We start from the raw sequence: 14,565 nt of genomic DNA on the forward strand, positions 1-14,565 counted from the left end.
TGGGTGGCAATAAGCCAAAGTTCCAATCCTCTTTGCATTCATCCAGTAAAAGTTGGTTAGTGCTTTCTCACTTTGATCTTTCCATCTTCCTTGACTCTCCTCAACTATTTCGTGTGGTACAAGTCATATCATTGTTTTGTTTTTGTTCCTTTTGCAAAATTCTATTATGTTCTGCAAACTCAAAAATATAAACAACAATTTTCCTATACAACAAAGAAGCAAGTCAAACACCATGAATGAATTATTTAAAAATGTAAAGAATTTGGAGTATAAAAACGTTTCCCAAAATAACTAAACTTGAAAAAGGTTGATATACTGTGAAACAAAACAACCAAACCAAACATCAGAAATAAATATTTGAAAATATAAAGAACTTGAAATATAAAAACTTCTTTCAAAATTACTGGATTCGGAATTAAATAATCCCAAAATATAAAGCCAATAAAAATTATCATACCAAACACTAGGAGATATTATTTCTAAATTATTTATATCAAAAAGTTGGGGGGGGGGGGGCTAGAGTTTAATTGGATCCATTAACTAATCAGAAGTTTTTAATTGGATTCATTAACTAATCATAAGTTTTTAAAACTAAAATTTACAAAGTGCGAAGATGCTGAAAAACCAAAATTTTTATTGACTTTTTAATTTTTTTACATGGAGTTCACCACTTATCAAGGCCCAATGGCCACTCAGGGATAAGGGTTATTGTGTGTACAGTAATCAAAAGGATAGTGTAGCAATAGTATTGGAGAATTGGTAAGGTATCATTACTTGGGGGGGGGGTTCATCAGGAATTTGTTTGTGTTGGACTTGAAGACATCCAGGTTGAAGTCGGGAGGGAAACAGGCAAGCAGAACAGCGTTACGCAGGCGTGCAGTTCTAAGAAAGGAGCTTTGTTCATGGAATATACGTTTTGATTTAGGCACAGATAGGGAGTGGGGAAAATTATTGACTGTGGTTTCAGCTAGTCGGGTGTTTTTTGAGAAAGATTGGCGAGGGGGGACCAGAGAATGGAGCTCAGACGAGCACCTGCCATGGAAATAACGATAGAACAATGACAGGCTCGCTACGTCTCTTCTGTGGGAAAGAGGTTGCAGGGTAGAGAAAAGGGCATCCCCCACCAAGCCACGAAGTCTATTTTGTACTCCGTCAAGGCAGGATAGGCTGTTTTTTGCAGCCCCCGCCCAGATGTGGCAGCAGTACTCCATCTTTGGACGTACTTGGCTCTTATATAGATAGAGAATTGCATCATTAGTGAGATATCTTCTGGAGCAGTAGAAGGATCCCACCATTTTCCCAGCGACCTTGGCCACAGACTTGATGTATGTGTTCCATTTAAGATCAGGAGTAAAGGTCAAACCCAGGAGCTTATCAAATCCTAGGGCCTCCCTTAGACGAGAGCCATCCATTTCAATTGATGCCAGATGGGGATCAGAGCATTTATGATGTAGAGATAGGAGCTTGGTCTTAGATGCATTAAAGGTAACCAGCCACCTCTTTCCCCACTGTACCACGCGCTCAAGATCAGAGGAGAGAGAATCAGAGAGAACATCATCATTTACGGCCTTTGATGTGTTGCCATAGATGGTCGTGTCATCAGCATAGATGTCAACGAAAGATTTTAGTATGTGTTTTGGGAGATCATTGATGTAAATCAGGAAGAGAGTTGGGCCCAGTATGGACCCCTGAAGGACTCCAGCATTAAAAAATTTATCTTCAACTTGGAGCTATATAGGAAATCTTAGAAGTGTAGAGTTTACCTCCCTTTCCTGATATCAACATGGCGACTTATACACCTGAAGAAGGGGTGGGGTTACATCGACCGGAAATAACACTCAAGACGAGAACATTAGTCTAATTAATCCAAATAATACAAGACAAGAACAGCTTATCTAAATATATTAACCAGTTGAAAAGTAATGGAAGCCGACACAGACGTGATATCATATATAAAATTGAAACAAAATGATTGGAGCACTAAATACATATCTAACTTTACTGGCTGCACAGTGAACAGTTTTTGTCAAATTATTATCATATTTACTTGTTTATTAAAGATAACAGTTTAGTGGCAGGAGTCCAACATAGTCCATTTGGTATTTTGTATGTACTTTATATTTAAAAAAAAAATTTATGTACTTTATATTTAAAAAAAATTTTTAAGTACTTTATATTTTAAAAATTTTTTTTAAGTACTTTATATTTTAAAAAGATTTTTATGTACTTTATATTTAAAAAAATTTTTATGTACTTTATGTTTTAAAAAAATTTATGTACTTTATATTTAAAAAAAAATTTTATGTACTTTATATTTTAAAAAATTTTCGTTCAACTAGAACCTAAATTTTGAAACCTGTCTTTTTTAGTTCTTTTCTTGGTTTGCTGAAATTGAAGAAAACATCTCAAAAGAGGAGGAAGTCCCATACAGGTAAGTTTGTGTTGTTTAACGACGATTTTTATTATTTTTGATGAGATTAGAAATGTTACAGATTAGAAAACAAGTGATTGAAACCTCGGTAGATCCCTTACAAAATTTTGTGATCAAAGAACTAAATTTTTAACCATCCTTTTAAATGCAATTGTTTGTATCTCTTTTGCACTTGGTTCAGCAGGTATATTTTAGATCTTGGTATTTCGTTATCTTTTCTCTCTCGGCTCTGTTTAAGCCAATATCATTGGAGACACAAATTTCTTCTAAGGTTGCTTTTTTCTTCTTCCTATTTCATGTCACCATGCCACGTTTAATAGCTCTGTTTTCTATGTACGTAGCTGCGTAAGGAAACGGCTGATGCTTGGTTAGCAGCAGCAATATGCAAATGGCCAAGCCGGCTGCGTGACAGCAGAAATAAAAAGGTCATACTTGTTCAGAGAAGTGTATTTGAGATGTAGAGGTATTCGACACGTATAGGATTCAAAAGCAGAAATAGACCTGTTACACACATGGTCTGCGAGTGACAGGGAAAGACTCGTCCTAATCATAGCCAGATAAAGGCAGAGTACCATGTGTTCGACATGGCAGAGCCTTGTTAAGCACATTGGAGTACGAGTAGACTTTTGAACAAGATACAAGGCGTTATTCTGGAAGTACCTGTAAATAAATGTCTGTTGTTTCAACTGAAAAGAAAAGAATGAGGCAAATTTTTTTCCTTTGTCTTTGTTTCTTTGCGACTGTCTGCATACAACGCATGGGGCACGAGAGTTGATCTATGATGACTATGTTACAAATGCAGACAGTCACAAGAAAACAAAGACAAGGAAAAAATTTAACTCATTCTCTTTTTTATTCATGGCTTGATTGTACTCTAAACGGATTAATTTCAAACGTGCCACTATCTTATCAAAGAACCTCTGTGGATTTTATATACTGGGCTCTTTTGCTTGTGTTGTAATAAAACTTCTCGAATGCGCTTGTAATGTTAGGCTGTATAAGGGTGTTAACTTTGCTCATTTTTAAGTTGGATTTTTTCTGATTTTTGGTACTTATCAGATATATTCCGATACAAAATCTATATAAGAAAACTCCCAGACACATAATGCAAATTTGTGTGGAATTTGAGAAAAATCGACCTAGCTGTTTTAGAGTCCATAGGGAACAACTTCGCACACACAAAAAGTGCCTTTTTATATATATTTATGAATTTTACTTGGTTTTTTTTTGTTAGTCCATTCATTATACTTTGAAAAAAAGCTAAATACATTTTTTTTACGCCAAACTGCTTTAAAAAGAAAAGGCCATCTGACAACCCTGGACAAGAATATGAGAGTGACCTCCCTTTGATGTAGCCTTGTTTTTGAATATCATTATAATAATATATGATCAGTCTTGTAATGGTTTGAGAAAGGAACACAGACTAATTTCGACATGCAGTGGTTCTTCACGGGAGAAAGAAGTCAACGAAACGGTACATAAAAACGTTAAAAGAAAGGGAACATTCAAAAGAAATGGGGAAAAACAAAAAAGAGAGCATTATCTGCCAAAATGTGCTGGACTGAAGGAACAAATTGATGATTGTCTCTTACAATGTGATTTTATTATTTGTATTGAACTATGTAGCACAATATTACTTTCTGGGTATTTATTAATACTTATTAATTTATCTATGTATTGCATAATCACGTTGACACACCGGTTCTCATCAGATCACCCAAGTTAAGCAACGTTGAGCCTGGTTAGTACCAGATGGGTGACCAATTTGGAAATTACAGGCGCTGTACGTAGGACATTGACACCTCTCTGCAAAAGTTGCAACAACCTAACGTCGTCATTTCCCCTAATGAAGATATACGATACGACGATGCCTCCGTTAAGTCTCGAAAGACAAAGGATACCCCCTGTAGGGGCAGTTATGCGTGTAATTGTGAGGCAAGGGTTGTGCAATCTCTAACCAGACCTCTCCTGAATCGACACTGTTTGGGTCCAGTGGCAAGGAGAAGACCAGGATGACTGGAAACAATGCCGAGATAAGCGGAGAGCACATACAGCACCTGGAAGTCCCAAATGGTCACCCGTTTAGTACTGACCAGATTCAATGTTGCTTAACTTCAGTGATCCAGTGGGAACTGGTGTGCCAACGTGATTATGCCATATAACGAAGATATACGTGCGACTGGGTCCACTTGTGAATTTCATATTCCCATGGAACTTCCTCCTTTGGAAGAAGCCGGTTAAACTCCCATAGGGTTAGTGCCGTTTTGATTAATTTATCTCATTTAGGTCAGTTCTGTATTTAAAATACAATGGACTGTATTTTCATAGAAACGTAAATAAACTCATGTTTGCTGCGTGTTATTGGTATTTCTTGACCAAAAAACTAACCTTTTCTGTGCTATCCAGAAAAATATGAGCTTTATCAAAGCATATTTGTTGATTAAATATATTTCTCATTCCATGGAATTTCCACGGATCCTGCTTTTTTTATTTAATATTATCTTCCTCTTTTTTTATTCCAGGAATTATATTTTGGAACTGGAAGATTACAAGAAGCAATGTGAAGACGTATTACAAGAAGTGACGGATGCAATCACATATTTGAACAATTTACAGGAACAATATAATTTGGTATCATTCAAAACGAATGCGCTTCATGAAGCGTGTGAGCATCTTCTCGCTAAACAGGTGAGACACGTCATAACTCGTTTCTTTGTTTCATATTTACCTGCATCAAATGTCAATGTGAATCGGCTCTCTAAAAGATCATGTATGGGTTCTTGTCTAGAATTCTCCCTTTATTAAAAAAATAAAGGAAAATCCATATGATGTACTTGCTCATGACAAAATGATAAAATCATATTCCAAAAATCACGCAAATTGATCAAGTAGTTTTATTTTTATAAAGAAACTCATTTTTAAGCAATTAATGGGAATTCATAAGCATTACAACATAAATCAAGTAAGTTGGAATTATTAATGAGTTATCTCATTTTATTTTTTTATGTATTTTTTTTTTTTTCAAAATGGTGAGTGAGGCAATCATTAGTCAGATACTCATAAAATTTTATGGTTATAGTCAGCTAATGTACTTCCTAACTTCCAGCATGGCTGCTACTGGAAGCGGTGACAAGGCATATCAGTTCCTTCACTTTTTTTTCTCATATGTGTATGTACCCTTTTTTTTTTTTTATTGCTTTTTCTTTTATTCTTTTTTATTTAATAATTATTGAAAACGTTTTTTGGTCTTATTTTAATTAAGAATTATTGAAATTGTTGGGTTTTTTTTTTTAAGAATTATTGAAAGCACTTTTTAAAATGTTTTTAAACGGTTTTTCTAAATATGTACGGCCAAAATTATTCCTGATCAATATACGACTGACTGCTTGTCATATAGAAACAACATGTAAAGTTGCTTGAATCAGCAGGCGCCAAATCGGACATTTAGTCGTGCCAGATTTTGATCATACATAAGAGGGTTTACTAAAATTGTATGACTAATTAGGTGCGATTATTTGCTCCTGCTGCTGTTTTGCTATCAAAGCAGCTTTTACACGGCCAAACTATTTGATTTGTTAGCACAAAAAATCTTGTATTATTAAAATAAACAATTAAACAAATTTACTCAAATTTTGTTGGAGGTTATTTTTGGCAAATATCTTTTTAGCTTCATACCTAATGATATTTGCAAAAAATAAACTTTTTCTTTTGACTTAAATGAAAATTATGCAATTTTTGTAATTATTTTAAAAGAATTTAAAAAAACTGAAAATTGTTTTGAAGAAATTTTTAAAAACTGGAAATTGTGATTAAAATTGATTAGAAAAAAAAAAAAAAAAAAAATGTTTTTTTTATATTTTAGTCAAGTTTGATGAACACGGCCGAAAACATCAGCAACAAACTTTCATATTTTAACGAACTTGAAAGAATTTCAAGTGTAAGTATAAACATGAAACAAATCATTTTTTTCTTTTCTTTTTTTTATTTCTTTTTTCTTTTATGTATAAACATGAAACAAATCATTTTCTTTCTTTTATTTTTTCTTTTCTTTTTTTATTTTTTTTCAAGTGTAAATATAAACATGAAACAAATCATTTTTTTTCTTTTCTTTTTTTTTCTTTTATTTTTTTTTCTTTTATGATTTTTTCTTTTATGATTTTTTTCTTTTTTTTCTTTTATAATTTTTTATAATTCTTTTCTTTTTTTCTTTCCTTTTTTATTTCTTTTTTCTTTTATTTTTTTTTCTCTTTTATTTTTTAATTTTTTTTCTTTTATTTTCTTTTATTTTTTTTTATTTTTTTATTTTATTTTATCTTATTTTTCTTTTTTTTTCTTTTTTTCTCTTTTCTTTTTCTCTTTTATTTTTTTTTTAATTAAGAAAATTTTTTTTTCTTTTCTTTTTTTCTTTTCTTTTCTTTTTTTTCTTTTCTTTTTCTTTTCTTTCTTTTTCTTGTATTTTTTTTTCTCTTTTATAATTCATCTTTACCTGAAAATGTGCTTGGTTTGGCGTAACTGTATGGCTCGTAAATGATCAGTAAACGAATAGGATGATTTTGTTTGTGCACTGAGTGACGCTTATTTCATGTTTATTAAATAGCCGAAACTAATAATGCTGCGTTGCAAGAAACGCACACGGCCAACCAATGAGAGCTGCGGAAAATAACTTTAGGGAATGATCAGTAATTTTAGAACAGGGAAAAGCAAATTCTAAAGTGAAATGTATCTATGTAAGAAACAAGTACGCACAGTCATCAGCCAAATGTGTGATGAATTACAATGAGTATGAGTTACGACGGGTTTGTAGGAGGAGATAATAAATGGGGAAAAAATGTTGTTACCATGGTAATGTTAGACATAGTTTGGATTGTGGTGCACCTAGGAATAAATATAATAATTTAATATAACAGATGAATGTGACTGCAAATATGCGCAAAACCTACGTAAGTGGGTAGTGGTTTGATTATATTGAATTTATATGTGGTGTATATTAAAAAAAGATTGGCAGAATCCTGTCTATACAGCAATTGAAGAGAACTGAAGATCAATCAGTGTGTTCATAAGATCTCTGTTTAAAGTTGCCTTGTGCCATACATAAATGAATTTATTATTTTAAAACTAGCAGGACCCGTGGAAATTCCACAGAATCAAATATATTTAATCTATAAATATGTTTTGATAAAATTTATATTTTTCTAGATAGTGCAAAAAATTAGTTTTTTGACAGAAAAAAAATAACACGCAATGAATATAAGTTTAACATTTCTATGAAAATGATGTCCATTGTATTTTAAATATAAAAACAACTCAAATGAAATATATTAATAAGTATTAAAAAATACTCAGAAAGTAATATTGTGCTACATAGTTCAATACAAATAATATTCTGCTTGTTCTTTCTTTAGTAAATCCAAATATTACGTTTTTAAAAAGGCCAAATACAATTTTTGAAAGTCAGTCTGCTTCAAAAAGACACAATTCATGAAATTTGACCTTAGATAAGCTAATTTAGTAACCCTGGACAAGAATATTAGAATGACTTCCTTTTGATGTAACGTCATTCCTTCTTAAGTTAGTCCATATATTATGCTTTGAAAAAGGGCAAATATAAGTTTTGAAGGCCAAATTGCTATAAAAAGGGCTAAATTTTACAAATTTGGTGTTTTTTAAAAGCAGTTTAGCCTTCAAAAATTGTATTTTTTTTTTCAAAGCGTAATGTACAGACTAACTAAGGAAGAGAAAAAGCATGATATTATTATATAGATTATAATAATTGCACAAATACTTTATTATTTAAACTTGACATTCACATTAGACCCTTTGGTGTTTGCTCAGAAATGTACTGACGATCTCCTTTCACATTGTGTTCTACAATCCTGAACATGCTGCCTCAGAATTGTGTGAATTAACATTTATCACGGTCACATTTTTTTGGAATTCTCTATTAGCTAACTATATTTCATGCATTAGCTTAGTAGCTTCTCCTCATCATCATCGTTCAACACGCTGGCATGTGTTGGACCGACAAAATTCTGGCCAGGTTTTCATTTATCCCTTTTTTTCTTGAGTCCTTTTTTGCCTTGCATGTTTTTCTTTGCCTTCCCCCTGCAAACTGAACCTGCCACCTCAACTATTCTAACTAATGCAAAAACCCTCATCCATTCTTTCAACATGATCATACTATCAAAGCAACAATCAATCCGTCAGAAGGAATTGAAATGTGATTTGACATGATTAAAATCCGAAAATTGGAAGAGAAGCTGCAAATACCTTTTTATTTTTCTATTCCGCCATTTACAATTGCTTTTATATATATATATATATATATATATATATATATATAAAATGAAAATTACAATTGAATTTACCAAAATGATCCAAGATGGTAAAATTAAAGTAAATTATAAATATTAAAGAATTAATATTTATAAAATTATCTCAGCCAGATATAAAAGCTCGATAAAACCAAATAGGAAATAGAGCTTATAATATGAGCAAACAGTTAATAAAATATTTTAAAAAACACTTTGAAATGAGTGAAAAACATATTTAATCTGAAAAGGAAACACTAGATAAATTTACCATCCATTTATCTAGTGTTTCCTTTTCAGATTAAATATGTTTTTAACTCATTTCAAAGTGTTTTTTAACATATTTTATTAACTGTTTGCTCATATATATATATATATATATATATATATATATATTGCCATCAACACATTGTCTTGAAGTCTTGATTTTGCACACAGTATATATATATATATATATATATATATATATATATATATATATATATATTTACATGGAGGTCACCACTTATCAAGGCCCAGAAGCCACTTGGGGATAAGGGTTATTTTGTGTACAGTAATCAATGGGATAGTGTTGCAATATTCATTAGTATTGGAGATTTGATAAAGCGTCATTACTTAAGGGGGGGGGTCATCAGGAATTTGTTTATGTTGGACTTGAAGACATCCATGTTGAAGTCAGGAGGGAAACAGGCAAGCGGTAGAGAGTTCCACAGGCATGCAGTTCTTAGAAAGAAGCTTTGTTCATGGAATCTACGTTTTGATTTAGGCACAGATAAAGAGTGGGGAAAATTATTGACAGTCGTTTCAACTAGACGGGTGTTTATCATGAAAGATTGGCGAGGGGGACGAGAGATTGGAGCTCAGACGAGCACCTGCCATGGAAATAATGATAAAACAAAGATAGGCTCGCAACGTCTCTTCTGTGGGAGAGAAGTTGCAGGGAAGAGAAAAGGGCATCCCCCACTAAACCACAAAGTCTATTTTGTACTCTGTCAAGGCAAGATAGGCTGTTTTTAGCAGCTCCTGCCCAGATATGGCAGCAGTATTCCATCCTTGAGCATACTTGGCTTTTATATAGATAGAGAATTGCATCAGTAGTGAGATATCTTCTGGAGCGGTAGAAGGATCCCACCATCTTTTTAGCCAGCTTGGCAACAGACTTGATGTACGTGTTCCATTTCAGATCAGGAGTAAAGGTCAAACCCAGAAGCTTGTCAAAACACGGGGCCTCCCCTAGACAAGAGCCATCCATTTCAATTGATGCCAGATGGGGATCAGAACGTTGATGATGTAAAGATAGAAGCTTGGTTTTAGATGCATTAAAGGTAACCAGCCACCTCTTCCCCCACTGTACCACACGCTCGAGATCAGAGGAGAGAGAATCAGAGAGAACTTTGTCGTTTATGGCCTTTGATGTGTTGCCGTAGATGGTCGTGTCATCAGCATAGATGTCAATGAATGATTTAAGTATGTGTTTTGTGAGATCATTGATGTAAATCAGGAAGAGAGTTAGGCCCAGCATGGACCCCTGAGGGACTCCAGCATTAATACTGCGGGCCTCTGATTTTTGCCCATCTCTTGTTCAGATTTAATTTTCAGAACTAAACCTCTGTTTAAGACATTCCTTGCATCATTTTTATATCAGTTCTTTCCATGCAACGCATGTCTTCAACTCTCATTATCAATTTAGAAAGTCATTTCTGGCTTTAAAAGTTTTAGTTAATCTTCATTTAATTAAAAAAATGTGGAAATTTCAGAAACTATTTACATTTATATGCAGTAATAATTTTATATTCATTAATAATTTTATATTCATTAATAATTTTATATGCATTAATAATTTTATATGCATTAATAATTTTATAAATTAAAAAAAGCAGCTTTTATTCAATTTGATTCAATTAATAGTGACAACCAGAAAATATCTTTTTATTTCTGCACAAAATTAAAAAAAAAATTATTTGTTTTACATTTTTTTAATATAAAGTTTGTAACTTTTTTTATTTTATTTTTTAAACATAAATCTTCAAAGTTAAAAAAAAAATGTTTCGTAAATAAAACATTTTGGTTCTTGTCAAGAATTTCCTCCATATTAAAAACAAACAAAAATAAAGCAAAACTTGCACAATAAATGTACCTGTGATGAAACGAAAATATCATATTCCAAAAATCACATTAATTTATCAAGTAGTTTTATTTTTAAATATGAAAATCAAAATTTTATGAATATCCAAAGAGTGACTGTCTCACACAGCATTTTGAAAAAAAAAAAAAACCAATGGGCATTTAAAATGATTTTCTTTTAAAAGAAAACCTCCTTCATCAATTTACATGATTTTTGGAATATAACATCTTTGTTTCATCATAGGTATGTACATCATACAGATTGTTTTTATTTTTGCTTTTTAATATCGGGGGAATTCTGGGCAAGAACCAATTTTTTTATTAAAAAAAAAATTTTATGAAGTCAAGTACGCATATCGTGTTGTTCTAATTTAATCAGAAATAAAAGAAACCAGTGTCAAGATGAAATCTGTCCTTTTTGTTTTTGTTGGCGTGCTTCAAGTATAATTGATCCACTGTATTACCAATAATTATTTTCTTTCTCCTTTGCAGAAACTTGGTTCACCCGCTTTTTCTGTCACAAATGATTCGTTTGTTCCAATGTTGGCTCGACTTGATGAATGTATTTTATACATCGCAAGCAACGTGAGTGGCTGCCTTCTATAATGTCGATCTTTTCCAGGGAAAAGAAAGAAGTTCCATAAAAAAATCTAAATAATAAATTCATGGTTCAAACATTACACTTTTTTAAGTGGACTTGATATTCCAGACTAAAGGATAAATTCAATGAAAAGACGTCTTTTTCCTTAACGTGTGCATGAAATGATTGTTTTATTTACATTAGGGAGACTAATCAAAAATTTACAAAACAGAAAAAATAACTGAAATTTCGTGCTATATCGAACAAGGGGTGCTTATTTAGAATTACACTTATTTTTAAAAAATTAAAATTTTATGAAGAGGCGAAGCGGGAACGGCCACATTTTAAAAAATTTTGCTAAAATTCCAGAGTGATTATTCAGTTCGACTACAGAGATTTTGTTTGTATTCAAAATACTTTAAACTTTTTATTTACTAAAATATTTATGTGATTTTTGGAATATGACATCTTCATTCCGTGATGAGTATGTACATCATAAAAAATTTTCTGTATTTTTTAATTAAGTGTAATTTCTAAATAAGTACCAAAAATTATTATTCAAATTTGACATTCTGAAATCTAATTTTGATTTTGGAGTTTTTATTTTCTTGCAAATTTTAATTAATTAATTAATCTTATTTTCTTTCCTGAATTCTGTAAAAATATTTTTTTAAATCTCCCCCCCCCCAAAAAAAAAGCAAAAAAAAAAAATGTCAGCCATGGATTCATTTGCAACTGTTTTTTTTTTTTTGTTTGTTTTCTTGCAGCCTCGATATAAAGAATCTCAAGTTTATTTAGCTCGCTTCAAACAATGTCTTTCGCGAGCGCTAACCCTCATCAAAAGTCATGTGATCACAATTCTACAGAATGCATCGCAGCAAGTTTTGCCAAGAAAGGTCAGGGGTCATTGACATTTTTTGTCTTCACACTTTGTTTTTTTGCTCGTAAATTTATTCATGCATGTGTGTGCGTATATATATATATATATCTGTGGAAATATTCTTTATTTACTTATATTTCCTTTTTATAAGCACCAATCCTTATTTAAAAAGCTCAATGTAATTACAGAGCATATAATGAATGAATGACAAAAGTCTATATTCCAAATTTCATGTTGACCATCTTATAATTTATTCCTTTAATTTAGTTGACACTTACAATTCTTGACAGTATCTGTTTCGTAGCACAAAATCAATCACTTAATTATTATATCAATTAGTGAATCTATTTTGCCCTTAACTCATCAGAAGAAATAGCAACAATCAATCCACTAAAAGGAAATAAAATGCGTTTTGACATGATTAAAATCCGAAAATTGGAAGAGAAGCTGTAAATACCTTATATTTTTCTTTCATTATGCCATTTTGAATTTGGTATGTATGTAATGTTTGTGTTTATATGCTTATTCAATTCATAGCAAGCCTTTTATTTATGAAGCTTGATGTATTTTAAATATAAATACAGAGCATAATAAATGAGAAAATGTCTATATTCCAAATTCCAACCGTTTATTTCTTTTGGCATAATAAAACATTAAATTCTTGAGCATCTTAAAATTTGAAATATAGACTTTTTGTTATTTATTTATGTGTAAGATATATAATATTAAATGAAAGATATATAATATTAAATGAAAGATATATAATATTAAATGAAAGATATATAATATAAAATGAAAGATATATAATATTAAATGAAAGATATATAATATTAAACGAAAGATATATAATATTAAACGAAAGATATATAATATTAAACGAAAGATGAGGAATAAAAGTTATAACTTTATTATATCATCAGAACAATAAGGGAAAAGTTAAGAAAAAAACATTCTTAAGCTGTGGCATTTCAAAGCTAAATGCTTCTCATCAGAAGAGGATTCACCCTTATATGGTGTACCTACTTTTAATTACTATTTACCATTTTATCATATTCCTTCATTCTCATTTCATATCTAAATGTCATTAAGCAATTTTTTTTCTATATTTGCATTTTATATAATTCGGGTCTTTCTTCTCTTCTGATCAAAAACATTTAACTTCGAAACGCCATCACCTAAAGAATTTTTTTTTATTGTTCCGATTATAAAATAAAGTTATATTTATTCCTCATCTTTCACTTAGTATCTGATGTATACACACAAATAAGTGAAAAAGTCTATATTCCAAATTCCAGAACGTTCAAGAATTGAACGTTTTATTATGCCAAAAGCAATAAATAGTAAGATGAACTACATCTTTCATTTAATATTATTGTTTTTGCTCTCCTTGGTAGTGTTGAGCTTTGCTTATCTTGATAAGTTTTGTTTCTGGCTTTAGGTAGTTGCTTGTCTAACCGCACTAATGAGCTGTGATACAACGAAACAGTACTGTATGTGGATGACTAAGATATATATAATATAGATATAATTATTTCCATAGCCAAACAACGTCACATCCAAAAGAAGCCATGAAAGCTAACAAGCTGGAAGTCCAAGACTCGAGTTTTGCCCTCATTGGGCTCATCCGAACCCGGGATTGGAAGCCTGAGTCTCTATCATGTGAGGCAAGCACTCTGCCAATTGAGCAAACGCCCCTCACACAAGAAATTATATTAACTAACACAGATCAAGCAAACTGCGGTAAAATCCTACTTTGTTTTGAGAAGGGACACCGTCATTCAACCAGCTAATAACTCCAAGCCGATGTCTCACGAGTAGGAATTTTCAACTTGTCATCAAGCAATGCTAAGCTAGTGAGTGATGTTGTTTGTCTGGATGACCTCGTTCTGGCAAGTTGAAAATTCCTACTTGTGAGACATCGGCTTAGGGTTATTAACTGGTTGTCGAGATGAAGTAGATACATTTCACAGTTGGATTTTGCCGTGGTTTGCTTGATCTGTGTTGGTTAATATAATCTCTTGTGTGCGGGGTGCTTGCAAGAGGCTCGGACTTTGAATCCCGGGTACAGATGTGTCTAACTGATGAGCCTAAATGAGGGCAAAACTTGAGTCTTGGACTTCCGGTATGTTGGCTGTCATGGCTCTTATGGCTGTGACGTTGTTTGGCTGTGGAAATAATTATATATAATCTTTCACATTCTGAATATTGTTGTCACATTTGGGCTGGTGCATCTGCTGCTAGT

General features: G+C 31.9%; 1 protein-coding gene across 2 annotated transcripts in view; it reads left to right on the forward strand.

Moving 5' to 3' along the window:
- Positions 1–14,565, forward strand: part of LOC145297823 (conserved oligomeric Golgi complex subunit 3-like) — a 153,899-nt gene that overhangs the window by 17,545 nt on the left and 121,789 nt on the right. For both annotated transcript variants that reach the window (XM_080144145.1, XM_080144147.1), the window contains exons 3-7: positions 2,370–2,431; positions 4,954–5,119; positions 6,294–6,368; positions 11,356–11,448; positions 12,211–12,339. In XM_080144145.1, the coding sequence (XP_080000271.1) occupies positions 2,370–2,431; positions 4,954–5,119; positions 6,294–6,368; positions 11,356–11,448; positions 12,211–12,339 (525 nt within the window). The remainder of the gene's footprint in view (positions 1–2,369; positions 2,432–4,953; positions 5,120–6,293; positions 6,369–11,355; positions 11,449–12,210; positions 12,340–14,565) is intronic.

This window comes from Euprymna scolopes, chromosome 18 (assembly GCF_053919585.1).
Source record: "Euprymna scolopes isolate OS-2025 chromosome 18, ASM5391958v1, whole genome shotgun sequence".
Taxonomy (NCBI): Eukaryota; Metazoa; Mollusca; class Cephalopoda; order Sepiida; family Sepiolidae; genus Euprymna; species Euprymna scolopes.